The sequence below is a fragment of the Botryllus schlosseri genome, chromosome 2 (genome assembly GCF_051294905.1).
Source record: "Botryllus schlosseri isolate E-star chromosome 2, Bs_hap1, whole genome shotgun sequence".
In the NCBI taxonomy this organism is placed as follows: Eukaryota; Metazoa; Chordata; class Ascidiacea; order Stolidobranchia; family Styelidae; genus Botryllus; species Botryllus schlosseri.
This window is the reverse complement of record NC_137237.1, coordinates 39,698,385-39,725,513: the sequence shown is the minus strand read 5'-3', so window position 1 is coordinate 39,725,513 and position 27,129 is coordinate 39,698,385. Positions and strand designations below refer to the sequence as shown.

At 39.9% G+C, this 27,129-nt stretch overlaps 2 protein-coding genes and 1 long non-coding RNA gene across 4 annotated transcripts in view; 2 read left to right on the top strand and 1 right to left on the bottom strand.

Annotated features, from left to right (window-relative positions):
* Window positions 1-27,129, top strand: part of LOC145459277 (uncharacterized) — a 416,587-nt gene that overhangs the window by 366,628 nt on the left and 22,830 nt on the right. The gene's annotated exons all lie outside the window — the stretch shown is intronic.
* On the top strand, window positions 1,212-25,845 carry LOC145459019 (uncharacterized). Of its 2 annotated transcripts, XM_080337564.1 has the most exons (15): window positions 1,212-1,304; window positions 2,508-2,662; window positions 3,679-3,780; window positions 4,508-4,650; window positions 6,917-7,061; window positions 11,204-11,350; window positions 12,422-12,532; window positions 14,033-14,227; window positions 15,695-15,855; window positions 17,627-17,734; window positions 19,525-19,705; window positions 20,988-21,168; window positions 22,173-22,370; window positions 22,875-23,041; window positions 25,619-25,845. In XM_080337564.1, exons 1-15 carry the CDS (start codon window positions 1,232-1,234, stop codon window positions 25,763-25,765), a joined length of 2,214 nt encoding a protein of 737 aa, XP_080193690.1. In that variant the 5' UTR covers window positions 1,212-1,231; the 3' UTR covers window positions 25,766-25,845. The 2 variants fall into 2 exon arrangements, with proteins under 2 accessions (XP_080193690.1, XP_080193701.1); XM_080337575.1 differs by lacking the exons at window positions 1,212-1,304; window positions 2,508-2,662 and having other exon boundaries at window positions 3,697-3,780; window positions 4,471-4,650.
* LOC145458976 (uncharacterized) overlaps window positions 25,783-27,129 on the bottom strand; it is a 33,379-nt gene continuing 32,032 nt past the window's right edge. Inside the window, exon 13 of the mRNA XM_080337493.1 lies at window positions 25,783-26,752. Coding sequence (XP_080193619.1) covers window positions 26,704-26,752 — 49 coding nt within the window. The 3' untranslated portion in view covers window positions 25,783-26,703. The remainder of the gene's footprint in view (window positions 26,753-27,129) is intronic.

The window sequence follows — 27,129 nt, the reverse complement described above, 5'->3', positions numbered from 1 at the left end:
TTGGACGACACGTTATCTCCTAATTGCGAATATAGTTAGATTCAATTTTGTAAATTACGCGTATTTATAATTTTCACGATGGTGCTCCGATGCCAAAGAAGTCGAGTGACAATAAATCATGTGAAGTGCTAAGAAACATTTCAAGTCAAATAAATCTGCTACGAAATATTTACATAATGGTCATATGCGAAGATATCCGATAAATGTGACCGGCCTCTGGTGACGCCAATGCGCCGGAACTGATGTTTTAGTCATCATCAAATTTCGAGGTCAGGCTGATCAAATTTTGGTTAGCCTTGCAATTTTACCTGATGTTACAACTAACTTCGAGAATTACGTCGCGGACTGCATTTGGCCCGCGGGCCGCCGGTTGGCAGCCCCTTGGTATTTGTGTTTAATTCGCATATTTATGTGTTCTGGGGGTAAGAGATTGGGTATTATTCACAGGCCCGTGTTTCGAATTGGAGCTATTCAAAAGATTCAATTTAGTTAACTATACTAACATCAATTTTTAAATAATAGTAAGTTGGACATGTTATGGTATGGAATGAAAATTTTCCATACTTCAAACCCGCCTCAATTGATTCATACCATATTGGATAGTTTTCCCATATAGGCTACTTTCCCTGTTGCCAACCCCCTAGGTAATATTGTATTTTTGATGCGTGGAAAGTATTCTGCGTTTATATTATGAATATTTTGGATAAAATTATACATTTTAACAGCCCTGATCCACCAATTCTGTCCTCAATTTCTTTGTGACATATGTCAGCGATGTAGGTTGCCTAATCATCGATGACTGAACGTAAACTATATACGAGATTATTTTGGACACACAACAAAAGCTCGTGACATGTAAAACTTGTGTGGCAACGTAATGCTTGCAGTAACATAGAGATAATCTACGAAATTGCACGAGACAAATAAAAGGTACTTTCCCAAAAGAAAACATCATATAGAATACAATTTTAAAACGCTTTAATCATTACGCATTTTGAAAAAACGGACCAAATGCCTGATTCCCATAGTATACAAGTGAGTTAATGAAACAATTATGGTGTATGGTGTCTTTGACCGCAAGAAATTGGGATTCAGTCACTACACATCTGTTTAGACGAAAATTCTCAAAACTGCCAAATTTTGAATATTTACGGCCCGATTGTTACGTAATAATGAGGTCTTGTAAACTACAACGATCGATATAAATAATTGGGAGTTTGGGTCTGAAGCAATGGACGGAAACGCAATATCTTCGGTCACAACGCTGCTGATATATTTGAAAAAGTCCGAGCGGTTTAGCGACAGTAAGTTTTGAAATGATCGATTAGTTTTAGTGATATTCAGAGCAGTGGTACCTAACCATTTTACCCCTGGGGCCAATTTTAATGGCTACACGAAATACCATGTCGTAGAGCTCCAAATTTAATCGGGATTTTTAGTTTCTCCACTTGATTACTGTAAATATTTCTGTCCTGAGTTGCCAAAATGAATGGTATATGTATGTATGTGTCCGTATATATACGTGTATGTAATATTCTAAAACTCAAATAAAGTTACCATAAAAGCTTTAGATCACGGACTTAAACCAATTGGGTCCGGCCCAATGTACATTATACGCAGCTCACCAGGCTTACGCTAAGCCGATATTACTTATTTTTGATTGCGAAGCTGCCGACTTGTAGACTTCTGGGCTAAATTTATGACACCGCTTCCTCAGAGACGGGCAACATACGACCCACGGGCCGGATCCAGCCCGCGACGGGATTTTGTCCGGCCCGTGGACAGTTTGCCGTCTTACATGATAATGTGGCCCGCGGCCCCAGTCTGCCGAGATTCCCCACTGTTTGCTTACTACGTCAAATTTTAGTGTCGGTATGTTATTTTATACGTGTGTGCGCAGGGTGCGAGAGTGGAGCTTTCGCGTAAGTACGCCGAAGCGAAAAGACTTGCATTATCGGCATTTGCGACTTACTCAGCCCGAATGAATTGATATCTCGGTAAATTTGGGGTACCGCGCAGATCGAACGCCTTTAAATCTCAATGAAGGATTGCACCGTGTGTTAATTGATCAGAGAGAAACATACATGGTGGCGCCTGTATGACAATACTGTTCTCAAATCCACATTGTCTTTGTCATGATCGGCTAGAAATTGCTTTGAAGTGAAATGGCTGTCGGTAAAATAAATTGATTAAATACGATTTATTCCTTGTACATATGGATAAATGGGCGAATAATGTATCGATTCAGCAATCCTGCCTGCCAATTACTTAATTTTCCTACAACCGGCCCGCCGACTGGAGAAGTTGCCCGCCCCTGGCTTCCATGGAGCAGATGGTGAGGAGGAGGCTACGTAAACCTACAACACTTCGGTAGGAATTCTGTGGTGACCTCGGTCGGACTCGTATCCACAACCCATTGGTGTCCTAGCGTTGGATTATACCACTACGCTATCTCGCCACACAAGCAATGTCAATAACAATCGATTTAGAGATCCTTTGTGACGCAGATTCCGAAGATGACATCAACACAGTCATTGAGTGCGTGGAGAATCTGTACAACGACTTCCAAAACTTGAGAAGCGCCTTAGAAGCGGCCACGATCGATGCCGGTCGGGCATGGCGCAGGTTCACAGCACTTCGTGAGGATTGCGGAGTCGAATTGGTACGTGCCTGAGATGAACATATCTCAGCACGAGTTTATTGAAATTAATAGGTATAGCTATACAACAATTACAGATACCTATCATATAGCCCACGGGGACATGGAGAAAAACCCAATATACTATGATATCGCTAATATATCAAGAGGAAGTATAAAATGTTCTTAAATAAGTTGTTTCAAATAGTGGATTTGAGCTAGGCATACCATACTTAGGGAAGTTAGTCGGAGTTGGGTATCGTACGAGTTTAAATCTGCAATGCACAGTATATTAACACAGTATCACTAGGTCAGCGACAGTTGTTATGATCTGATATTGTGGTCAACACAGAATAGTAATGAAGTAAATTGAACAGCATATGAAATTTTGGACAACATTGCAGTTAAATAGAGTAAAACGCTGATTGGAAATTTTCTTTTAACATATTGTGATTGAGAATGATTACATTTCGACTCGGACAGTATATGATAGGGTTGACATATTTGGAAATCGGGAAAGGAGGACACTTTTTCAAAATTTTCAGACTTACAATACCGGAGTAAATTCAGGAAAAATGATAAATTTTCCATGACATTGTGGTCGGTTGACAAAAAAGGTCACCTTTTCCGGCTTAGCTACCGGAATACAGTCTTTCTTCCTCATTTACCGTTGACTAAAAAATAGGTCGTCGATCGCTTACGTTTGAACCACGAATTTCCTGCGTAGGGTCATTTATGCTCATTTTCGCTCGAATTTATCCATTATCTTAGCTCTAAAAGCTGTAAAGGAGGACGAATTGCTAAAAGGAGGACGTTTAGGCGTCCTCGGAGGACATTGTCAAAAAACTGAAAAAGGAGGACAAATCCTTCTAAAGAAGGACTTATGGTAACCCAAGTATATGATGATCGGTAAATGCAACACCATTATAGAGTTGAGTTATTGAATCTGTAACATTTACATCCCGATTGCCACAAAATTGCAAATGACGTTGACCAACGTGAGCGTCACTGTTGAACAAGCGATCTTATTTGCCATTCAGAAAAATGCTAGCAAAATCGCGAGAGCCGATAACGCACGCTACATACAAGAGCTTCAGAACGAAATGAAGCGTATAAACGAAGAACTGGAGGCGCAGCGCAAAGTAACGATGACTTTCTGACAGACTTGTACAAAACTATCAATCTATTTTGTTAACGAACAACTTACTACTGGTGTTTTGAGCAGAGTTCTAGTTCGAGATCTTGTTGTAAAAATATTTGCCCAACAACAAGAAGACACGCGTCGTTGTTCAGCCGGAGTCGTGATACCGGTGTTCTGATCTTGCAGTCATTGCTAGCTAAGAGTCGTGACTATTAACAGCGATGTAGCCAGGTGTAGGGTACGGGGTTCGAAACCCCTCCCATTTCAAACTTGCACTGATGTTTCTATGGCAAACCGATCTGACTCGGACAAAATGAAAAAAATGAATCCGTTGCTTTGTAATTGAATCTTCTTAGTTGTGTATCAGTTAGTTGGCTGTGACTTTTTAAATACTGGTATTGTTAGTTACAGTTCTATTGCTACTGAGTTTTCGAAAGTGAGTAGTTGCAGTTAAAGTTCTATAGTCGTCAGTTTTTAAAATTGAGTGGTTATACTTCTCGATGCAAGTTTTGCAAAGTGACTAGCTCCAAATCTTGTTTTTGTTGTCGGCTGTGAAAAATGATTAATTTTAGTTCTAGATGTGAGTGAGCAGTTCTAGTTCCAGTAGCGAGTAGCCTGACTCTAGTTCTAGTTTAGCATATTTAAATTGCATATTTAGCATATTTGTACAAGTCTGCGATTTGTCGCTCAGAGATATTCCGCAACAAATCCGCATTCCAATCCGCCAGAAATCTGCAGCGATCGCGAAGGAGAAAGAAAATCTAATGGAGAAATCGAGTAAGATGCACGAACTGTGGCCCGAGATCTCCATCAAAGTGAGCAAGACTCTCGAGAAAAAGGCGACCGCGAGGATGAAGGTCAATGAAACAAGGTAGAGTCAGAGATGGTCAGTTAGTGTAGCCGACTTGTCGTATTTAATTGAGTGGTCAGACTGTCTGCAGAGGTGATCAGTAACAAGCTAGATTTGTTTATTCGAAGTACTTTCGCTAAAGTTATGATTTTAGACTTCTACTTCGACGTATCAGTTTTAGGTTGTTTATCCAAAATCTGTTCTAGGATAGGCTACTTAACTTTTTTACTTATTTGTAAATCGGTACTACTAATCCTGCTTGAGTAGAAATTTACGGCGTACCTTCTACTTCTACCTGATCACCACTGATTGATATAGACTACTTCTACTAATACGTAATCTTTTTAAAGATCAAACTGCTAATTTTTACAGCTTAGGCATTCTATAGTATAAATTTCTTTTCGGGTACGATCAGCGGAATTTATTCTTGAGATCGTCATGGAAACCTGGAGACATAACCCCGATATTTGGTAACGGAACATATTGTCCTAATTCTTTTGTCATTAGGCATTTTGCGTTGGTCACGAAAATACTTAAATGCAGTGTAAAAAGTAGCCACCCCCCCCCACCGCTACAAGTAGCCTACGCCATCCTCCGATCCTCCTTCGTGCATGCATAATTTGGATTAAATGTTGTAGGCTACTCGATTTATACAGCGGTATAAGTATGAGATAGGTTCTGGTTTCGTGTGCAACAGGTTTATATTCACACCCGTATAGCAGGGCTTGCACACAGGCGGAAATACACAGTCTGTTCGCTAGGAGTGCGCCTATCTAGTTAGTCGACGGCTAGCCAACTAATGTTTTTGAGTTGTTCTAGTTCCAGTTGTGCATTTTATTGATCTAGTTGTAAAGCAACTAGAAAATACAAGTCGTCGTTTTGGATTAGTCGAGAAACTTGTGTTCTATTGTGCGATGTTTTGCACCCATTGCTAGCTCAGTAACTACTAATAATATTGGCGTAGCCAGTGGGCGTATTTTGGAGTCCAGACTCCTCCCATTTCAAACTGGAAAATCGTATTTTTAAATGCCGCTATCTCCAATATTTCTTCACTCATTTGCAATTCATTAATTATCACCATCCGGAAATAGTTTGTTATGCTTTTGCTCGGGGGTTCCCAAACTTTTATGGTCGAAATTTCGATTTAAAAATGTTTCGCGACCCCACCTCTCAATTTGGCGTTCTAGGTACTAAAAAGTGGTCAGCACCTTGGCCGAAACCCACTCACTGCATATGTGTGAAGCAGGCGACTATGAGCGCAGATAGCCAACCTCCGTCCTTGGGTTAAGAAACTCAATCAAGACTGTATACTGTATAGCAATGTCTTCCGGCAGCATATCTATCTACATCCAATCGAAGTATAATCAAGTACTGTTACGCGAAATACTGCGTCACACGAAATACATAAAACGATCTTACGTCATTCGACCGCGCCATCCGTCATGGCATGTATTAAACTGTTAACACATATCATTACCGTACACGTGTAGTTTTCCCGGAAGGAACAATCACTGACTTATGCCCGCGACACTTTCATCGTCAATAACACGGCCAGATATCAGCTATAAGTTACAGTAGGTGACGCTTTAAAATGACGATTCGACTGATCTGCTACATTGTTTGCCGGGTTCACAGCATTCCTCAAAGGTCGTGTTTTCTTTTATTTTGAAAAATGAACTAGAATATTCAGAAGTGAACTGCTGATAGCATCCTCTTAATTGGCATTCTTGTAATGGTAATTGGTATTTCATTTTCGTCTCCGCGACCCCAGAGAATAAGCAAACCACTCCATTGGGGTCCCGACCCCTAGTCAAGGAATCCATGCCTTTAGTTAGTTAGTTAGTTAGTTAGTTAGTTAGTTAGTTAGTTAGTTAGTTAGTTAGTTAGTTAGTTAGTTAGTTAGTTAGTTAGTTAGTTAGTTAGTTAGTTAGTTAGTTAGTTAGTTAGTTAGTTAGTTAGTTAGTTAGTTAGTTAGTTAGTTAGTTAGTTAGTTAGTTAGTTAGTTAGTTAGTTAGTTAGTTAGTTAGTTAGTTAGTTAGTTAGTTAGTTAGTTAGTTAGTTAGTTAGTTAGTTAGTTAGTTAGTTAGTTAGTTAGTTAGTTAGTTAGTTAGTTAGTTGGTTGGTTACCGAAGTGTGTTGCTTCTAGCCCCAGTTCTAGTTGGAGTTTTAAAATGTGAGTAGAGTTGTATACGTCTTTCTAAGAGCTAGTTTTGAAAAGTAAGTAATTCTAGTTCTTTTTCTACTTGCACATTTTGAATATCAAGTAGTTCTGATATGTCTGTTGCAGATGCCAGACGATAGATACCCATGATAAAGTGTTGATGATGATGGGAGAAGCGGACGAACTGTGTCGCGATATCGAAGAATATTGGAATTACTGCCTCTCGCAAATGTCGAAAATAAAGCCCCAGGCAGACGAAACTAGGGCAAAGGTAAACGAGTTTGCTTTCTCTGTGCTTTTAGGAACTGTCAATGTGGGTAGTGATGAATCCGTAGGTGACAGAAAGAAATCAAGGGTTAACGTTACACGAGGGCAATATATACATAATCTGACCCGCGTTCAAGACATCGAGTGTTATGAGAGCGATCCATTCAGAATAGAGACAGTCATAACTAGAGAGAGACGATATTTGATTTTTAGCCGGTACAGATTCAACCGAGAACCAACGCCTTGACCGAAAAGTCCGATTAAGACCTATTCAGAAGATATTTAAAAGATATGGCTTCCAACCAAAGGTTCAGAGCAATAATTGGAACAGCTTTACATTCATTGCTATGCCTGGATATGAAATAGAATAAGGCTGCGTCTCGACACCTGTATGCAGAGGTGACCAATAACAAAGTACATCTACGCATTCTCAGAATACTCAAGTGGGTTTTGCCTTTTACTCAAGTGGCTATGATTTTAGACTACTTTTATTGCAAAATTTACAGATTTTTTGGGAAAAGTAGATTGAAGACATATATTAATAACTTACTGTGAAGACGCCACATCACCTTCTACTTGAGTACCAACGATGACTAGACTACTTTTACCTCCGCCCGTAAGCTATAAAAAATAGATTAATATTCCCAGTATAGCAGTCGAAGGCTGCAGTTCTCTGATTCCCTACTACCATCCCGAGATGTGAAGAAAAATGAGATATTAAATATGATATATCCCGTGGTGCAAAAGACCATCAGGTGATAAGCGCCAAATTTCCCGTCCAATAAACAACAACAATAAGATATACATTAACATCTAATTGGCGTTTTTTTACCAAAAAAACGGACGATTTTGACCTAGAAAATCAAAATTTTGACTTTTTTGACCTAAAAAAATTTAATTTTGATGAAATTCTGACCTCACGTATGCAAATTAGGTGTTTTCACACATAATGTTAAAATTGGAATACTTATCTTCATTTCTGGTGGGAACTGTTTATCCTTACGAAGTAGTTTGGTCTGAAAAGAACGTTTTTGACTTGAAACACTGCCAAACTTTACATGAAAAAACTTGTACGTTAACAAAATCTGGCCCTATGAAGAATTCCTAGAGTTACATCACCTATTACGGTAGAACCAATTAAAATTTGCTGTAGTACAACGAAAGATTCTTTCCTACATTCTCGGATAGAAAGTGTCTGTTCTCATTAAGTAGCATGTCAATAATGGAAAAAGAACGATCAACAGCAGCAGTTTTTGGCTGACAACACTGAAGTTGTGCTTACACTTCTGGTGACACACCTTGTTGCTTCATTCTGGCAACGGTGTCTACATCACAAGTTTCCATCATGCGATTCTTTATATGCCATGCAATGACCAAGCAGTCTTGCTCAGTTAGGATATAGCGGTACATTGACCATATCACCATGTCAACCTATTTGGTTCATTTGACCGTTTGTTATTCACAATGAGCAGACGATGGGCCGTCTACAACGGTAGGCCTACAAAGTAGGCTATTCAAGCTGTAAAATATCAAATGATAAGTTCATCGACAGTGCGAATTCTACGATAAAAACGAAAGGTAGGGGTCCAAACTAAACAGTTATGACAATTTCCTGACCTAATGCTACAATTTTGACAAAATTTTGACTTATTTTTACATGTCAAAAAAATCGCCCTAGGAATGACCAATAACGATATTTCTCTCAAATCGTGATATCTACTCGATATGATCGGTGAACCTATTATCCGTCAGTCTGTAGTCAGAATGGAACGAGGCACTCAATTTATCGGAAAATAACCTTAACCTTACGCGAGACATTAAAATTAACTGTCCTGACCCAGGACATTAACCGAACTATAACTTCAATCGTATCCATGGTCCATGCATATACCTCTTAAACAAGATGGCCTGTTCCCGAACCTTAACCTAAGCCCAACTCTCACCAGCTACACATAACCCTGAAACAAACTAACCGGATCCCTAATCGTACCCGAATCATATCTCGAACCCGAAACTAACAACGAGCCCGCAGCCATTACCCTAACACAGTGGTTCTTAACCTTTTTTCCTCCAGCGCCCCCTTTCAAAAATTAACGTGCTCCAGCGCCCCCCTCATCATATTGTAATGACTGTAGGCTAATAAAGACAGTGGGTAAGAGGGAGGGCCGTAACAGCACTTCGTCATCCCCCCTAAAAAAACGATCGTCTTGCGCACCCATGTAGTGATAAATCAAACTTCTGAGGGCTTTGCCCCAAAAACCCCGTCACTTGATTTCGATGGTCAGCAAAGTTTGTGTGACCTGGTCTCCCTAGGCGCCAAAATCTTCTATAATAGATGAAGGAATAGGTGGAATTGCATTTATATGTCGCTATAAACTTTTTGTCCTCTCAGCCCTCGTAATTAGATTTACCAGTAGCGCTAAGTGAGCTGTTGTATTGGAAAATGAAACCCACGTAATTAATAATTGCAAATATTCGGTCGTTGGTACAACTTATTCGTTACATGTAGTTATTTTGTTATCTCTTGCCCGCTATATAGTCAAAAGATATCGAAACGAATAAACGTAATAAACTAAAGTAAGCACATGATTCATAACTGATATTTCTTCACTGGCAAATAATTTTCTCTGATGGATGTTATTTGTCCTGTGGGGTGCAGATTGCGACCACATGATAATTCTGCACGAGCGAATTAAGCACCTACGGACAATTAGACTTATATACATCGAAATTCACGGTCAACATAAGGGCAATCCTCTTCGGCTAAGGTTTTCTCGCTGACGATCTTTCTGACACACTGCTCGGAGTCCCATATTGACCGGAACTTCATTTGTCTTCGTGCATCGTAGCGTGGTATTGGCCGACGCCGAAATGCCCATTTCCATTTTTTTTTAATTACGAGTATTCTTCCCTGGGGGAATCGTAAAAACATGATGTGCAATTTATGTTCATTCACCGAAATAATTTAGGGCACCCTTCGAGCTCACCGATTGGGGGTTTGGGTTGCAGCAGTTTCGGTCCTGGTGAGAGGTCAAGTCCGGTCGGTCATGTCGGGTCTTTTATATTGGAAATGTTTCGCGCTTTAATCGCGCTCGAGGACCATTCGACTATAATAAAACATATAATAACTGTGTGCGGTATATTCAGAGTCAGGATTATTATAGCAACAATCGGGTACGGTCTCATACCCTGTGGTTCGAACCATTCCAAATTCACATCTGCGATTGACAATACGGGAAAATTAATGGAATTGGATTTTGTCTTAGTGCTTTGGTTAACAATAAGTAAGTCAACTGAGGATGGGATGCATATATCTGCTCACAGTGAATTTAGTACTGTACCCAGTTATTAATTTTAACATGAATGTATTCCAAAGAAGAAATATTCCGACGATATAACTTTGTAGCTCTTAAATAGGCCTACAAGTATTGTTATTCATTTCGTGCACAAAGCTTCAAAACTTAATTTATGTACAAGGGGCTCTCACACTCAAAAGTTACATACAGTGCCTCTGTCGATTTTCACACGCTGTGCGCTGCGGGATGTAATGCCTAATTCGAAATCTTTTGTTGAAAATAACCCTAGCAAGCGTGACGGCAGTGTTTTAATGGGAAATTGACGATCTAGAAGTACGTGCAACTCGTTTTACAGGAATTATAATAACCCACTGCATTTATGAAAACATATGAAGCAAACATTTCAAAAATTTCGGGATTTGACATGTTTTGTGGAATGTTAATTTGCTCTGAATACTGATTAACGATGTGTCTTACTACCACATCATCTATTGCGAATCCATTTTTCTTCAGCACCCCCATATCGCCCCCTGAGCGTTTCCGCCCCCTTCAAAATCGCCAAGGTTCAGAACCACTGCCCTAACACATGCTGGCCTGATCCCTAAATCTGAGTCTCTAACCAACCCAATACAACCAGATCATATTCATAACCATCATTATTTTTTTTTAACTCGTTATAATGAATGTATGGCTATGTTGAACTCGCTATATTGACACCCGCTGTTAAGCAGTAGCTATTCTCACCGGAATCCACATAATCTGCCTACGGAGAGTCCATATCGTAAGGAGGCGGCTCACCTAGTTTCAGAATCCACTACACATTGCTTTGGAGTTTGTGTTATCGCTGTAGATTGCGACTCAAGATCATCGCACCAGTTTGGCCAAAGCGCACTACGAGACGGTCGATAAAAAGTTCCGTAAAGCCCAAAAACTTTATGCAGCGCAGGAGAAAATTACGCTCGCTCGCGAAACCAATGCAGAGGACATTAGGGCGAAGGTGAGATGCAGATTTGAACAACTAGATAAAACCAGTTGTCTAATTGGACCGAATAGATCGAAATATCGGTAACGTAACTCTAATCTCATTTTATTGTAATTTGAGTCCTAGTTTTCCTGAAAATGATATAAATGCTTGGTGCACGGATATTCGCCAATCTCGTGCTTTAGAGAACGAATTCTGATTTTATATAAACCGAGCCTGATTTTTGGTTTTTATATTTCAAATTCAGAAGATAATTCAATTTTTTTTTAGTACCAAGTAGGTTTTTGCTTTCCACCACTTACTTCACTACGCTGCTTAAGCGGTTACGTTTTTTGAGTACTATCACTCCTACTTAATTGTATTTCAGTCATCGCGACCTATACTTGTTGAACTTTGGTCATTGAAACAGAGAAAGCAGTTTAGGGATATGCTTTAATCACATCTATGAGTGAAATTATATGAATTGGACGAAATAATACAGTAGCATGGAAAATAAAAATGCCAGGGTTGTAACACAGTCACAAGATTCCGAGTCACAAGTCAAATTGATTTCAGACATTTTGCTTTCTGCTTCCACTTGAAGTAGTTGCTATAATTTTACTTCTCCCTGTCAAGGATAACTACTTTAACCAACTCTGTAGATTCCTCTGCAGATTCTTCAATTATCCGGCATATAGAGTATTTAGTGGAGCTATGCAAATATGAATCCGCTAACTATACACGAAACTTCTTGCAAAATACTGCCAGCCCTAAACTTTTACCGGGTCAGGACATGATATATCGATCTCGCCCTCCGTCACATGCCACCTCATTTTGTGGTTTGTTTTATATTAACTTCTTTTACTTTTCATTCAATGTACATGCCTACTTTTACATCGCCTAGGCCCGGGTGCGTGTGTGATTTCGAAGACTACTCCGAGTCGTTTCGAGACTTTCCTATCTTTTCTTTGTATCGCATTCTTGCGGAGTCTTGACATTATGAAATTAACAATGAACTGATTCTGATACGGAAGCAACCTATAAAATTGTTGAAATCATCTTGCCCAACAGATAGACAAAAATCGAAATACGTTGTATCATTCATAGCGCGCCAAGCAGGAGACAATCATTGGCAACAAGCGAACCAGATTCAAGGCGGCCGTGGACGAGTTGGAAATGCTGCAGGCCCAGTTGGATTCTCAGACCCACGACTATGAGGTGATATGTCCTGGACAATTCAGTGTTGGTTTGCGTATTCTCCTCTCCGACCTAGTGCCATATCGAACGTGTTTATTTTTCTTTGTACTTACACTACACTGGTCCTTTTTCGGCAATCATAGTCACAACGAGACCCCTATTGGTATCGGATTTATGAGCCGATACAGATAAAAGCACAAATTCACTTGGATTGTTCAGAATATATTTTTTTCAAATTCTTGCAGCTACTTGATAACAATGTTAGGTTAGCTATGAATGTGCATTGTGCACGCGCAATTTGGCACACACCCTGCCGTGTGAATAATAAATGAGCTTTCGCATTGATTTGTGTCGATAATCGCCTCAACTAACTTAACTGTAATGAATTTCTGTTGCTCTACAGAGTTTTTCGTATGCTACTGTAGATCAGATGAGTTCTACTAGACGGTAATAGCTCTTCAGACTGCCGATGATCAACGTGAAACGGATTTTTGGCTAACTGATTCTGCATTACGACAGACTAGCATCACGTTCGCCTGGTCACTAAGGCGATTCATCTACTATAAGTACGATCAAAGTCAGGGTTGTTTTAGGAAAATCCAATTCAACAATAGTAGCTGTAGCAATACGCAAAGTGCAGGCTCATTGCAGTGACAATAAATCATTTGGAAGACTAGACAGCAAGCAACATACGAGGAAAGTTGTTTAATATGTATGCAACCCATGGTATTCGAAACTACACGACATAACATCTGCAGCAATATCACATAAACCATGGACGGGCAACATATGTCCCGCGGGAGGGATCCGGCCCGCTGCGAGTTTCTACCATAAAATGAAATAGTATTCTGAAAGCATTGACAAGCTTTATGCGTCACAGAATAAATCCAAGTTTGCCAATCTGAGAAAGATGGACATGAAAATACTTGCTCTGTTCGAATCTACACATATTTTAGACAATGAACATTAACGAGACAAGGCTGCGTTCCAAAATAACTGATGCTCCGCACGTTCAGTCTTTACCAAGGGTTTCTACATAGGCCTACGACATGAAGTCAGAGTTCAAAGAACTTGTTGACAACTTTGACCGACCACAAATGTCCAATTGACTTGTCCGCCCCTGATATAAACGCATGTAGAAACGAGTTCGATATCATTATTACAATACTGTGACTATGGGGTGCAGCGGGCAGTTCATGCAAATTAGGGTTGTTCAAAATTACCAAGTTTGTTCAAATTTGGTTCAATTCCAACTTGTAGCATCGAAGCTACATGAGTTAGAAAATATTAAATTTAATAGGATAAAATGAAGGTTTTTTTAACAAAAAACTTGACTGCCCTATTGCACATAAGCCTAGCACGAAATATCATTTACAGACGAAAAAGCGACTGTGATAACACACCAGTACTTTTCTAGGGCATATAGTTTCGATCATGTTTTTATATAAACGACCTGGTCAGAATTGATTCTCAGTACTTTGTTGTACAAAACGAATCAAAGTAACATGTTTTATTCTCTAGGAAAAAGTGGCTTCGCTGGAACGAAAGCTAGATGTTGTCCTGGAGGAGACGACGCGTGAGTTGGAGGAGAGAGCAGAAATGCGGAAAACCAGGAACGAAATGGCGGAATCGCTGGAGGCGAAAAAGGAGCAAATGAAAGATGACGGCGAGAAAGTGAAATTGAGAAAGACTGAACTCATGGATATGACTCATATGGTAATCAAAACCTTTCCTTCGAAGTCCTGCCACCCTAGTCGATTCACAGAGGTGGTCAGCAACGAAGTACTTCTACTTTTTCGAAGTACTTAAGTAGTTTCCCTCTACTTCTGGTACTTACTCAAGTATATATGATTTTCGGTACTTCTACTTCTACTTCGAAATATTTTGTGATCTACTTACTTACTTTTCGCTATTTTCAGTTTTTCAAGTACAAGTAGTTTAATCCTCCAATTAGGAAGATAGCTTGAGGAATTTCGGGGCTGTTTTCAAAGAGTATCAACATTTAATTTTCAACAAAGTTGAGTAAAGCCCAGAATTTTCGTCGCGCTTCGCGCGCAGTGGATTCGGGGTAACCAGTATGATTTCTCGAAGGTGTCAGTGAATATAGTTTAGGTAGCGGGTTGGCGTGGTACGGTTCACACCTATCATTGTCGCCCTTCGTCCATATCAAATATTTTGTGACAGAGTATACGGGTCATCATAACGTTTGAAACTGATGTTTCGCAATCTAGCATTTACTTATCATATCGTAATCTAGCAGTCCATGGCGTGTTCTAATCTGGAAAAGTGGACTTTTAGTTTTAGAGCTGTTGTAGCATACCAACCTTCGAAACTTTCTCGACTAAAGACGCCTCCAGAAGTAGTATTTATATTTCACTTTCAATTCCCAGTATCATTTACTTTGAGTTCTAATTAATATCAGTTCTTTTGTTTGGATAACATAGCCTACGCGTTGAAGTGTAGAACCAAGTGTAGTAATGCCTTTAATATCCGGAAATAAAGATACACAATATGGCATTTTTACGATCCCCATATTTTATTAACGTTGACTAATCGCGCTAAGTTTTTACACCGTATCCTATACCATTTCTCCATATTTGCTCTTCGACTAAACTACGGGCCTTATATATGAGGGGAGGGGCGCCATACCGCGATATTTTTCAAAACGTTCTGTTCGAGTAAACAGAGGATTAGATTCGCATTTCTATATCAATACTGTCATTTTCATCCCATGATGCGGACGAATGTTTATGCTGTCGAAAATTCGATATCTCCTGTATGCATCAATATGAATCAAGCTCGGCACCTTTCGCATAGCTCAATTTGAACCTTTTGACAATCCATGTGAACGAATTACGATCGTTTTCACAACTACTTCCTTACTTGAGTAGATTTAAAGTCAGCCAATTCTACTTCTACTTCAAGTAGTTTTAGGTTGCTTACTGAAGAAGTACTTCTACTCGTACTTGAGTAGATTTTTCCGTCGCTACTTCTACTTCTACTTGAGTAGCTTTCTTGACTACTTTGATTACCTCTGTCGATTCATGACTCGAGACAATACAACCAGTAGTGTATAGTATAGTCCACAACCTAAGTGACACAGAAACGTTATCGTTGGTTGCCCCTTCTCTAGTACAGTGAAATGCTTTAGCGAGATAACTCATCACTTCATAATACATGCAGCTGGACGCGGTGTCTGAAGAGGCCACGTTCGCTAAAAACGAGAAGGAGGATACGAATTCTCGCATCGCGACCGTTCTCAAGTATCGCGAAATGACGAGGAGCATCTACGATCGGAAGATCACCAAGTTGGAACACGATCTTGGCAGGGAAGAAGAATGCAGGTAAGCCGCTATTGTAGTAAACTTTGTAGGATTTTCTCAATCAACCAAAAGTACTAGGCAGCTGAGGTGGTAATAAGTACCACGTGAATACTTTATTATTGAGCCTATACTTAATCGTATGTTACGGAACATAGGGAGGAGGTCTATTCTAGCAACACCTTTCCTCTCATACAACGCATTTCTCAAAAATACGATATATGTTTATCCGATTGAATACCGTTATAAACAGTGGCACTACGAACATATAAGTTGGTGTATTTCTGTGCTCCATTTGTTTTAGTCCAGTGGTTTTCAATGTCGCTCGTGGGCGATTTGGCGGTCTAGACGGGCAGAAATAACGAAGGGGGCTATAGGGGGGCGGAAACGGACGAAAGGGTCGATAGGGAGCGACGGCGCGTTAAAACGGCTATATTGGAGTCAAGTCTGAGAAATGTCTTTTTTTTAGTTAGTCAACTCAAGAAAATTTAGCTGTAAAAGTGTAATTTCGAGTTGACCTTTTTATTTAGTCAACTCGCCGGTGATTATAGTTTGTATGCCAGTTTTTTGGTTCCCTATATTTGGAGGGCGATGATCGGTGTGGAGCTTGAAAAGGGGGCGATGAGTCGAAAAAGGTTGGGAAGCACTGTTTTAGTAGAAAAGTGTGCGCTGTGAGGTGGACAAGACATTCTACTGTCAAAGCGAACGTTGGATTTTGCCCATTATATTCAAATCACCATTCGATGCTTTCTAGATGCAATGGATCGTTGGAGTCTGAAGTTAAACCACGAATTCTTCGTGGACTGTTATATTCTCCATGTTGCCTGCGATAATGATTTCGCATTGGTTTTTTCGTTTCCGTGAATAACTACTTTTTGGTTTATTTTTCCATAAAACTCTGAGCTCAGTAGTGTCAATGCCACAGACTTGTTCACAGTGGTGACTAGTGCTAAACCGCAGCGGGACCGCCGCATAGTGATAATGTGGCATATGAAGTAGAAGTCGACCGATATTGGTTTTTACAGGTCGATACCGACACCGATATATCGACACAGTCACAAGGCCGATAACCGATATCATATGCCGATATTAATATGGAAGGAGCAGAGAACAATTTCACCAAAAATATTATTCGTTAGGCTAGATTGCACTTGTTCATGCCACAGAAAGCTGAACAACAAACGAGAAAACTAAAATTGAATAGAATTATTGCTTAATTGTGCACATTCGTTGGAATTTGGGATGACCCAAAAAGCAAAACAGGATACAGAATTGCTGATCAGTCCAAAAAAGGTAGATTGCAATGGAGGAAGCATATAGTTTTTCTGCATTCTCACCCAGTTAAACTCGTCCTGCAAGGTTAAATCTGTCATATATTGCTCTTTGCGTCGTCGATTTCTTGAGATTGAGAACACGGGGCATTGCATTTCCAATATTTTTAAAATTTTCTAAATATAAAATATCGGCCGCGTTATCGGCCTTCATAGGCCGATATCGATAATCGGGAAAATTCTAAATATCGGCCTCGATAATCGGCCATGTCGATAATCGGTCGACCTCTAATATGAATATGTTCGATACTTGCTTCTTTGAGAGATTACTTAATGGAAGTATGTGTTCTAAATTTTCTTTATAATACGAGCATTTTTCAAACTACTCTGAAGTGCTACGCGGGCTGGGTGCGGCATTCGGACCGTATGTTTGACACCCCTGTCGTAAACGATCAATAAAAATTCAAAGCATACACATACATTACAGTTACAGAGGCGTCATTAGTCTTCATTTTATTTTTCAGGAAAAGCGAGCTGTCACAAGTGAAACAGTTGGTCGAGGACATGCACGCAGAAAAGGACAAGATGGTCAAATTCACTAAAAACGGAGAGAAGCAACTGAACCTACTGATGTATGAGCGAATCACTGAATTCAGTATGCCTACCATATGTTTGAATGGAGAAAATCATGTGCAGCACAATTTCAGATGATGATAAGTATGGCTAGGGAATTCGAGTGACTGAGTGATTCTAGTCCGAGTCGAGTATTCATCTTCAACTCGAGTCCAGTGTCACTCGCAATGACTCTGACTCCAACCCTTACCCTAACCCAGAGTTTGGCAAACCTTTTGGCTCGCGGGACGCATTCAACTTGAACTTAATGGAGTTTCATATTCAAAATCACGCTCGTGAACCGAATCATGTCATTTCTGTCTTGACTTTATGTGATGTTCAACAAGACACATCTGAAAATGCACGGGTATTGAGATCAGGCTATTGCGGTATCAACAGAAATAAGAAATAAACATCTTGGAACGACCATAACTTATCATTGTTATAGTGAAGTATATTAAGAACAAGTTTAGTAAAGTCGGCACAATAATTTGATTTTTGGCACGCATTTTATCAATATCTTTCTTGAGGTTTTCAGGGGCCGCACAAACGGTGTTGCGGGCCGTGCATGCCCATTGCCCAAACCGGCCCTAAACATAACATGGAAAGTTCATATATACGCGTTTTATGCAACTGCAAACAGAAAAATACCGCATTGTTAATGACTTGATATTTTAGCGACCAAGGCTGTTTCATTTCACCTTGCGAAAAGGTAGGGCGTTGATCACGATTTCACAAAAACACATTATTCTCGCAATTATACTAGCTTTTTAGTGCCTGCCTGGGATGTTATAATACTACCAATCCAGGTTTTCACATTGGTAAAAAAGTGATCGAATGAGCCACCATCGGTACTCAAGTAGAACTAGAATTTAAACCGTGAATTTTACTCAAGTAGAAGTAGAAGTCGAGATATCCGAGTAACTAAAAAACTAAGTATTCTAGGTAGAAGTTTGCCTACGAAAGTGAAAACTATCAAGTCGAAGTTGAAGTAGTCTAAAATCGTAACCACTTGAGGAAGAAGTGCAAGTAGACAAAATCTATGTTTGATTGTTTGGGGCATTCATGGTGTTTGTCAACTACAATGGTCGATTTCTGCATTTTTAATTCCGTATCTGCCAACTTGCAGCACGGCACGGTGAAATCTACGTTTAAATACTTCTTTACTGACCATACGTACTTTTTTAAGAGGAATTGTGCTCTTTTATGAGTTGTTTGAAAGTGTCCTCGCAGGGCGCCCAAATGTCCCATTTTTTGGAGATTTTGTCCTCTTTTTTGAGAATTTTGGGTAAATACATGGCCAAATCGACTTAGATACAGTAAATCAGCGCTGAAGTAACGCTCCGCCCGGTATTTCGGGAGCTGTGCAGGAAAGTTGACTTTTTCTTGTAGTCAACCACCTGATAATCTGAAAGAAAAAAATGTATTTTGAGCACTGAGCGATAAAGTTGATCTTTTATTTAGTCAACCGACCACGATGTGGGGAAAATTTACCATTTTTCAGGATTTTTTTCCGGTTTTGAAAGTCTGAAAATTTTTGAAAAAGTGTCCTCTTTTCAGATTTCCAAAATATGGTAACCCTACCAAAACAGCATATCGGAACTATAATTCTCGTTATGCAACTATTAATGAAAACTGGGGTAGTACCAGGTTCGAGTACCAGGTACATTAACGCGTATTTGAAACGGATTTTGAGTGGGAAAATCCTATGTGGTGTGTTCAAATGTGATCTGCAAACCCGGAATAACTAATCCCTTGACAAACTCCATTGCCTTTAGTTATTGATTGTATGTTTTGATTACTTCCTCAGAGAACAGAAGGCATTGTGGAAACGGGACCACAAAGAAACCTCTGAAAGTGTGGAGTCGTATCGCAGGCGGCGGGAAAAACTGGTTCACGACGAAGAGATAACTGAGCGATATTACGAAATCGTCCTTCAAGAGCTTAGAGAGGATATCGCAAAAATAGAAACGTCATCGGAGAACAGCTCGGTACACCAATATTATTGTGCTAATGTCAGAACTAAAAATTCAATCATGAAATGAAATATATAAATTAATCCGTATTAAGCTTATTTGTACCTCACGAGGTCGCCGAAAATAACACTTATATCACACCATATTAACCTTTGTTTCCTATATTTATTCCAAATACCCACTATTACTAATGGCATCGTTCTGCGCTTGACCCTACTAACGCATACAATGTTTCTCATGCAGACATGATCAAAGACCGAATTAGTCTATCCATTCGGTAATTGTAGAGTGCAATGAGAGACGTGGGGGGGGGGATTCTAGCATATTCGGTTCTAGGACCGGAACCGATACTGTATTGCTTAAGGAGGGATTCTTGTGCATATTAGTCACGAGAACCGACATGACCACACTGATTTATATATAAATACATAGCTCAGTTATAGACTACCGGGGTTGTAATACCTCGAGCCATGACTCGAATCAAGTCCGAATCGAGTCGCGATTTTGAGGTGACTCGATTTACATCGAGTCATTATTTCAAAATACAGAAATGACTCGACACGGCTTGATCAACATGTGTACTGAATCATTGCGAATGACTCGAACTGAGTCATAGGACTCCCGACTTGGGCGGCCAAGACCGACATTTCATTGTCATATCGACGAATAGTAAAGTTACGACACTATTTCTATTTCGTCTATTAGTACTAGTAACTGAAAATGCGACCAGAAACCGTTAAAAGTGAGGTAAATTAGTATATAATGAATTCGAAGCATTCGATATCACCAAGCTGAGTTGTAAAATGTTGGGTTCACCAAGACTTAACGGGAATCTGAACAGTCAACACAATGACTCGGCCCTCTGCACGCCGACTTGGACTTGACTCGATAGTGGATTGAAATTGACTCAACTTGACTCGAGTAAAAACTATAAAAGTGAGATTGACTTGTGACTCTGAAACTTGCGACTTGATTACGACCCTGCAGACTACGATAGTTTATAATGCCGAATTTGGGTGATTTTTGTATCACTCATCACTGAGTCATGCGAGTGTGGATGATGTGGAAGTTGAAAATGTTTACCTTGTATCGTATTGTATAGTACCTTGTATGTGAACCTATCATTTGAAATTTCAGGGTTTTCAAGTTGGGACAGAAGCATCGAAATGCAAATGCCCTTTTATAAATAATTCATCATGGTGATGGGGCGCACGAGTTCTGCACGCGTCAAAATCGCGTCCCACCAATCGACTCGAATCATTGTGCCAAACCCTAGACATGACCTATTTATATTCAGGCAGCAATTGCATCATTGCAAACGCGATTCGATGAGTTGGAGCCTAAGCATTGTCGAGTTTGCGTAGAATACGCAGAAGTGAAGGAAAGTCACACGCTCGTGCGGAACGATATCGTCAGTTTGAACCGGACAGTGAGAGATATGAGTCTAGCAAAGGATAGAAAGAACAAAGAAATCAAAGGTAGGTCATCGCTGTAACGAAATACAAACCACCGAGTCTCAACTGTAGTTGGGATGACCGGGAGCGCATGAAATGTAGTAAAGCATGCCTGCTCAATTGGTCATACCGCGGTCTGAATGCAGTTATTTTCCGTGATAAACACGGACCTTATTTGTCTCAGTACTTATATAGTGTTCCACCGAAACAATAGATATTAACGTTGATTTACAAGCCTGAACTTTGAAAAGAATTAATATCGCATCTGCATGACCAGTGTAACTACTTCCCTACACTTACTCTCACCACTTTAGTGTCAATCAATAGAGAACTGGCAAGAAAAAGCAAACAAAATAATATCAAGGACAAAAATTTAAACGTCTAATTCCTATTTCTAACAATATGACTATTCTCCCACTAGCTGCGACTGACGGAACAATAATTCCGTTTCGCTTCTGCTAATATCGCTTAACCGGATTGGGTATATAGTTGATCCGCATTATATTACATGGAGGTAGTTTATTTCTTGGTTGGTACAAGTTATAACGCACTTATAAGGACTTACTTTACGAACATCTAGAAAATATGTGTCGTCGTTTGGCGTGAATCGTGATACGGCTGTTCCTTTGTGTGATGTTCTTGCAGCCATTGTCAGCTCAGTGTCATCACTACTGAGAGTGATGTAGTGAGGGGTGGGTTATGGCTTTTGGGGTAAGAAACCCATCAAATTTCAAACTTGTACTTCACATGGAACACCGATCCAATTATGATAAAATAAGAAATGAGTTACTTGAGAAATGAATCTGTAGTTGGTTGTATTTTGATTAGTTATAGTGACGGATTTATGACGGTCGTTAGCTCTAATTCTAGCTGCGAGTTTTAAAAATTGAGTAGTACTATGTTGTAGTTACAGATCGCGTTGCGCATTAAATAAACAGTAGCTTGTTCTGATGTGTTTGGTTCCCATTGCAGTATAAGTTTTCTATACCTGTATTTGTTGTTCCAAATGCGATTTGATTCCGTCTCAGAGTTGGACAAAATGAAGGAGAGAATAAAAGAGGAGATCGCCCAGACTAACGCAGAAGCATCGGAGTATTTCTCGAACATGAATCCTCTCAAGGAAACCAACCTGCTCGTGTGCGAAGAGATGAAACGGCACGAAAGACTGTATCAAGAGAATCACAGATTGAGCTACGCTTGCGAGAAGACCCGGGAGCATGTGAAGGGTTAGAATAGTATTCATTGACGAGTTTGTATGCTATTTAGTAGGCTGCATAGGCAATATTTTAGACATGTGAGACTTGAAGAACTATAGCATTCAAACTTCAAATTATTTGGCGGTCTGATTTCGGAAGATCTTCGTTACTGACCAGTGACCCCCTTTGGATATAGACCGACCTTCAAAACGATCAAATTCCCAACCATCATACTGCCCCTGAGATTGGAAATCAGTGAAATTCTAACGTTATCATGAAATACGTGCTGAAATTCGTTTCCATCCAGCTAATTGGCCTCATGAGGAGAAAACTGAACTATCTTTAGGAATTTGGAAAACATCTTCGTATTTGACTCGATGAACTACAGGGTCGGATCCCTCACTTATACGCAGAATAAAACTATTTAATCTTGTTTAGCATACCACCCATAAGATTTGTTGACCTTAAAATTTTCAAGTTGATCGCGTGGTTTTATTCTGTCTCCAATTGATTTTGCATCGTTTAATTAAATAGAGGCTCGCCGGATGATAGCGTACACGGAGAATAACATGAAGGCCATGGAAGATAAGCTTGTACAAAACCGAGACACTCTGGACGACTCCGTGACACTTACACTGCAACAAACCGACGAAGCTAGAATAAGAGACACGGACCTTATCGAAGATATCGCTGCGAAAAGGGTACTGTTTAAAACTTTGGTTCTCAACATATGGTTTAAAACCAGGGTTGTAATGACTCGAGCCGCAATTTTGCGATGATTTGATTTGACTTGACTCCTTTCATTTCCGCAGTTATTGCAAAAGGCACGACTTGACTTGAATCAATTTGTGTATATTGACTCGACTTGTAGTCGAATCACTCGAATCGTCCAATACATATGACTCGAGACAAATCGGACCATGGAGTGTGTTTAATATGATTGCATGCACCAGTTAGGAGTAGAGGTGGTCAAAGAAGTCATCGTTGGTACTCAAGTAGAATAACGATGTCAATTTAATTTCAAGTACAACTAGAAGTAGCGTTTCCAAGTAACCCAAAACTCAAGTTTTCTAGCCCTAGTTTTCAAACTGAAAACTGAAAAGTTGTAGTAGACTAAAATCAAAACTACTTGAGGAAGAGGTGCAAGTAGATAAACCTACTTGAGTACTTCGACAAAGTAAAAGTGAATATTTACTGACCATGTCTGGTCAGTACTAGGGTTGGGACTTCGGGATCAAATTTCAAATCCCGGGATCGGGATTTCCGCTCCTCAATCCCGGGATTTCCCGGGATTGGCAAAGTAGCAAAATGCACATACAACTACACAGACAACATTTATTCCTTGTAATATTGACGCAAAACCATGCTCCCGTGAATACGAATGAAACGCAGCGATCGAAAGCCACCCGGATAATGAGCGTTTAAATTCATGTACCGCCTGCTTCGTGTAGGAGTTGATTTGTCGAACGTGATCGAAAAAATTTCCATCATTCCGTTACATTGCCATAAGCTCTTCTTCCACACACTTGCGGATTTTTTTTGTGCTCGATCACGAAGTCCCGAACCCGTTTGTGACATCTTGGCAAGTTATAGCCGTCAGCCTTGAAGGCCCGACGAATTTGCTCACTTTGGGGCAATTTTTTTATATGCTAGCCCGTCCACAGCAGTTAACTGGCTAGGAAGTTCATCGAACCGAGGATTATGCGATTTATAAAAGGAATGATATTTTTTGACTTGCCCGATTGAGTCATGCGGGTTGATTTAATTACTATCATGTGTAGGCTACGGACCTTAAATGCGTTGCCAGTCCCTTTTTGCTATACCAGTGGTTCCCAACCTTTTTCGTCTCATCGCCCCCTTATCAACCTTGACACACATTTTCGCCCCCCATCCCCTATCGTCCCATATTTACGGATCCGAAGAAGAGGACATATAAATGGGAAAATCATTCACCTAACTACTTTGATCGCCAAAGAATTCAGTAAATAAAAAGGTAATTTTTCCGAGTAGGTGCTCCAAAAACCGGTTTCCGCCGTTAAGTTGACCATTTTTTAGTCAACTTTGGTGTCGTATGCAGAATAAGCCACTGCTACGATCCGTAGACTACGACGGAAATGATTGTGCAGTTCATTTTATGCCATAGTTGGATTTATTATCATATAATTGTGAATTGTTTTAGACAATCAGCCGAGTTTGTAACACTGCTTTATTACCAAAATAAGAGACATGACGCTACGTAAGCCTTGGTAGATGCTGTTTACAAATCCCGGGATTTCATTGCGATTAATCCCGGGATCGGGATTGCTTCAAAATCCCGGGATCCCGGGATCGGGATTTCCCGGGGTCCCAACGCTAGTCAGTACATATTTGACATTTGCGCATGATACGTCCAATTATGACTGACTGACTGTTTGACCATAACTAATATAGAATAAGAAACTGTAGATACATAGTATAACTATAATTGTGTTTGGTGAAGAATGTGCCATCGGTATATAACTCAATGGATTGCAAAAGATTTGTTATGATAAGAGCATATGAGCATTTGAGCAACAGTATTTATATATCTATCCGGTGCCATATAGATAGATAGGCTACGGTCGTTAAGATATAAATAAATCAAACTCTATTATATAGTTTTCGGACTGAAAAATTGGCGATATAGGTATTTTACTGGGTAACAGGGCTGTAGCGAAGTCGCAAGGTTACGAGTCACAAGTCAAACCTACTTTCATAGTTTCGACTCGAGTCAAGTAGAGTCAGTTTCAATTCACCACCGATACCAGTCCGAGTCGAAGTCAGGAAGCAAATAGTTGAGTCCTAGCCATAGTTTTGAGACTCTAGTCCGAGTCCAAGTCATTGTGTCCAGTTTTAACGTACAAATCCCACTCAACCCTCTTTTTTACAACTATGAATGGGTGTAATCGAATGCCTCGCATTCATAATATACCAACTTTCCTCGCTCCACAGTTTGTGGCCCTATTTTACACATACCAGTACGGATGGGCGAAACACCAATAATACGATAACTGACCATTCTTTGAAGGCATAATGACATGCTCGTCGTGGCTGCCTGAGTGCCGTCACGTGTGACTTGGCCGAGTCATGCGCAATGAGTCGAGCACAAGTCCTTATTTTCCTCAAGTTGACTTAAGTCGAGTCACCAACAATTGCGACTCGCACCATTACAACCCTTCTGGACTCAGCCGACATAATTATGCAACACTCATTCTGTTATTGAAACGCAAAAACTCAAAGACTTTATTTCCTGCGTTCAGGACTTTTCCAAATACCGTCACTCGGCGCTGGACAACGTAATTGGACAAATGGTGGACATTCTCGGCACCATGGACGATTTTCAATCCGGAAAAAAGAACCTGCATAAACCTTCGGTGTGCGGAGGCAAAACAAGAAGAAACTCTTGATGCTACGCCCTGACGAATTTGAGATTGCAATGTATCTGTTATTTATTTCATAAAATATAAACATATGAAACGCGTTGAAAGTTTTCGCGCATCGACAGTGAGGAAAATGTGATAAATATTTCGATCATTTTAACAACACGTAGTACTTTAAATACTTATGACGAAAGTGATTTTCTTGCTGACCCGATAGAATCAATTATACAGTGGATGCTGGATACTATATAAAGGTAAGTAACTGTAGCGCACAATATACCAAAATTCGATGGCTAATAAGATATCAATTTACCAACCAACAGGGTGCAGTGTCCAGTCATAGAAGTCTGGACGATATCGCCAGCCAGTAGGTGATTTTGAGTGAAAAGGGGGCAAAAATGTTACAACGTCCAGTGAGGTATATTTAATTAACCAGGTCGAAAAAAGGACGTGAAAGCGGCATATTCTGCATACGACTAGAGAAAAGGAACCGGTTTGCGAAGCACCTACTACCACGGCAAATGGTCTTTTTTAGTCAATTCACCAACAATCAGAGTTAGGTAAATAAATTTCCCTATTAGATGTCCTCTTTTTCAGATCCCTATATATGGAGGGGGCGAAAATTTGTGTCCATATTGATAAGCGGGATAAGAGTCGGAAAAGGTTGGGGACCAACGTTGCGATTGATCACATGGCTGAATAGATGATAGAATAGATTATAGCACGTCGAATGCCATAGGCCAATAACTGTATAAGCAATGAGCAGCACTGCAGGTTGTTCTGTAAGTAGTACGATTTGGTAAAGGTGATTTTAAATGACTTGAATTTCATTGGTGGGGAATATGCCTGAGCATGCATTTCCCAATTACTAAAACACGCTTCGATGACTCAATCTCGTTAGGACGTATTTTTGTCGATTTTTCATCAGATGCGAATATCACGATACGTTTAGTCCTTTTGAATCTTTAAAACCGGAATATTTTCGTCATTTTCTTTCTCTTTACAGGTGCAGAGCTGTGACACAGAAAATATAATGCAGCGTGCTATACAAAATATATGAAAACCACACATAACACCATCAGTGAAAATATACACTTAACGTTGCTTAAGTATAGGTATAGTAGTACAGGGATAGCCTATATCATATTTCAGAGCTGAACGAATTTGATATTTTGGATTCCAAATGATATTTGGCATTTGTGATTAAACTCAAAAGTCAAAAGCCGACATTGAATCAACTTTATAGGAAAGTCGTACGACTGTTAGTAAAGTATTGTAATGTCCAAATCCTCAGCAAGTTATGCAAAAATGGTGAATGCCAATACAAGTCGAATGCGGTCGTAATCTTTAATCCGTTTTTTTTTCAATATAAATTCACATCGACGTTCATC

Excerpts from the sequence above, each read along its gene's own strand:
- LOC145459019 (XM_080337564.1), top strand. The coding sequence starts at position 1,232 with ATGGACGGAAACGCAATATCTTCGGTCACAACGCTGCTGATATATTTG. Across the intron at positions 17,735-19,524 it reads AAGCAACTGAACCTACTGAT|AGAACAGAAGGCATTGTGGA; the intron begins GTATGAGCGAAT and ends TTACTTCCTCAG. Across the intron at positions 19,706-20,987 it reads CGTCATCGGAGAACAGCTCG|GCAGCAATTGCATCATTGCA; the intron begins GTACACCAATAT and ends ATTTATATTCAG.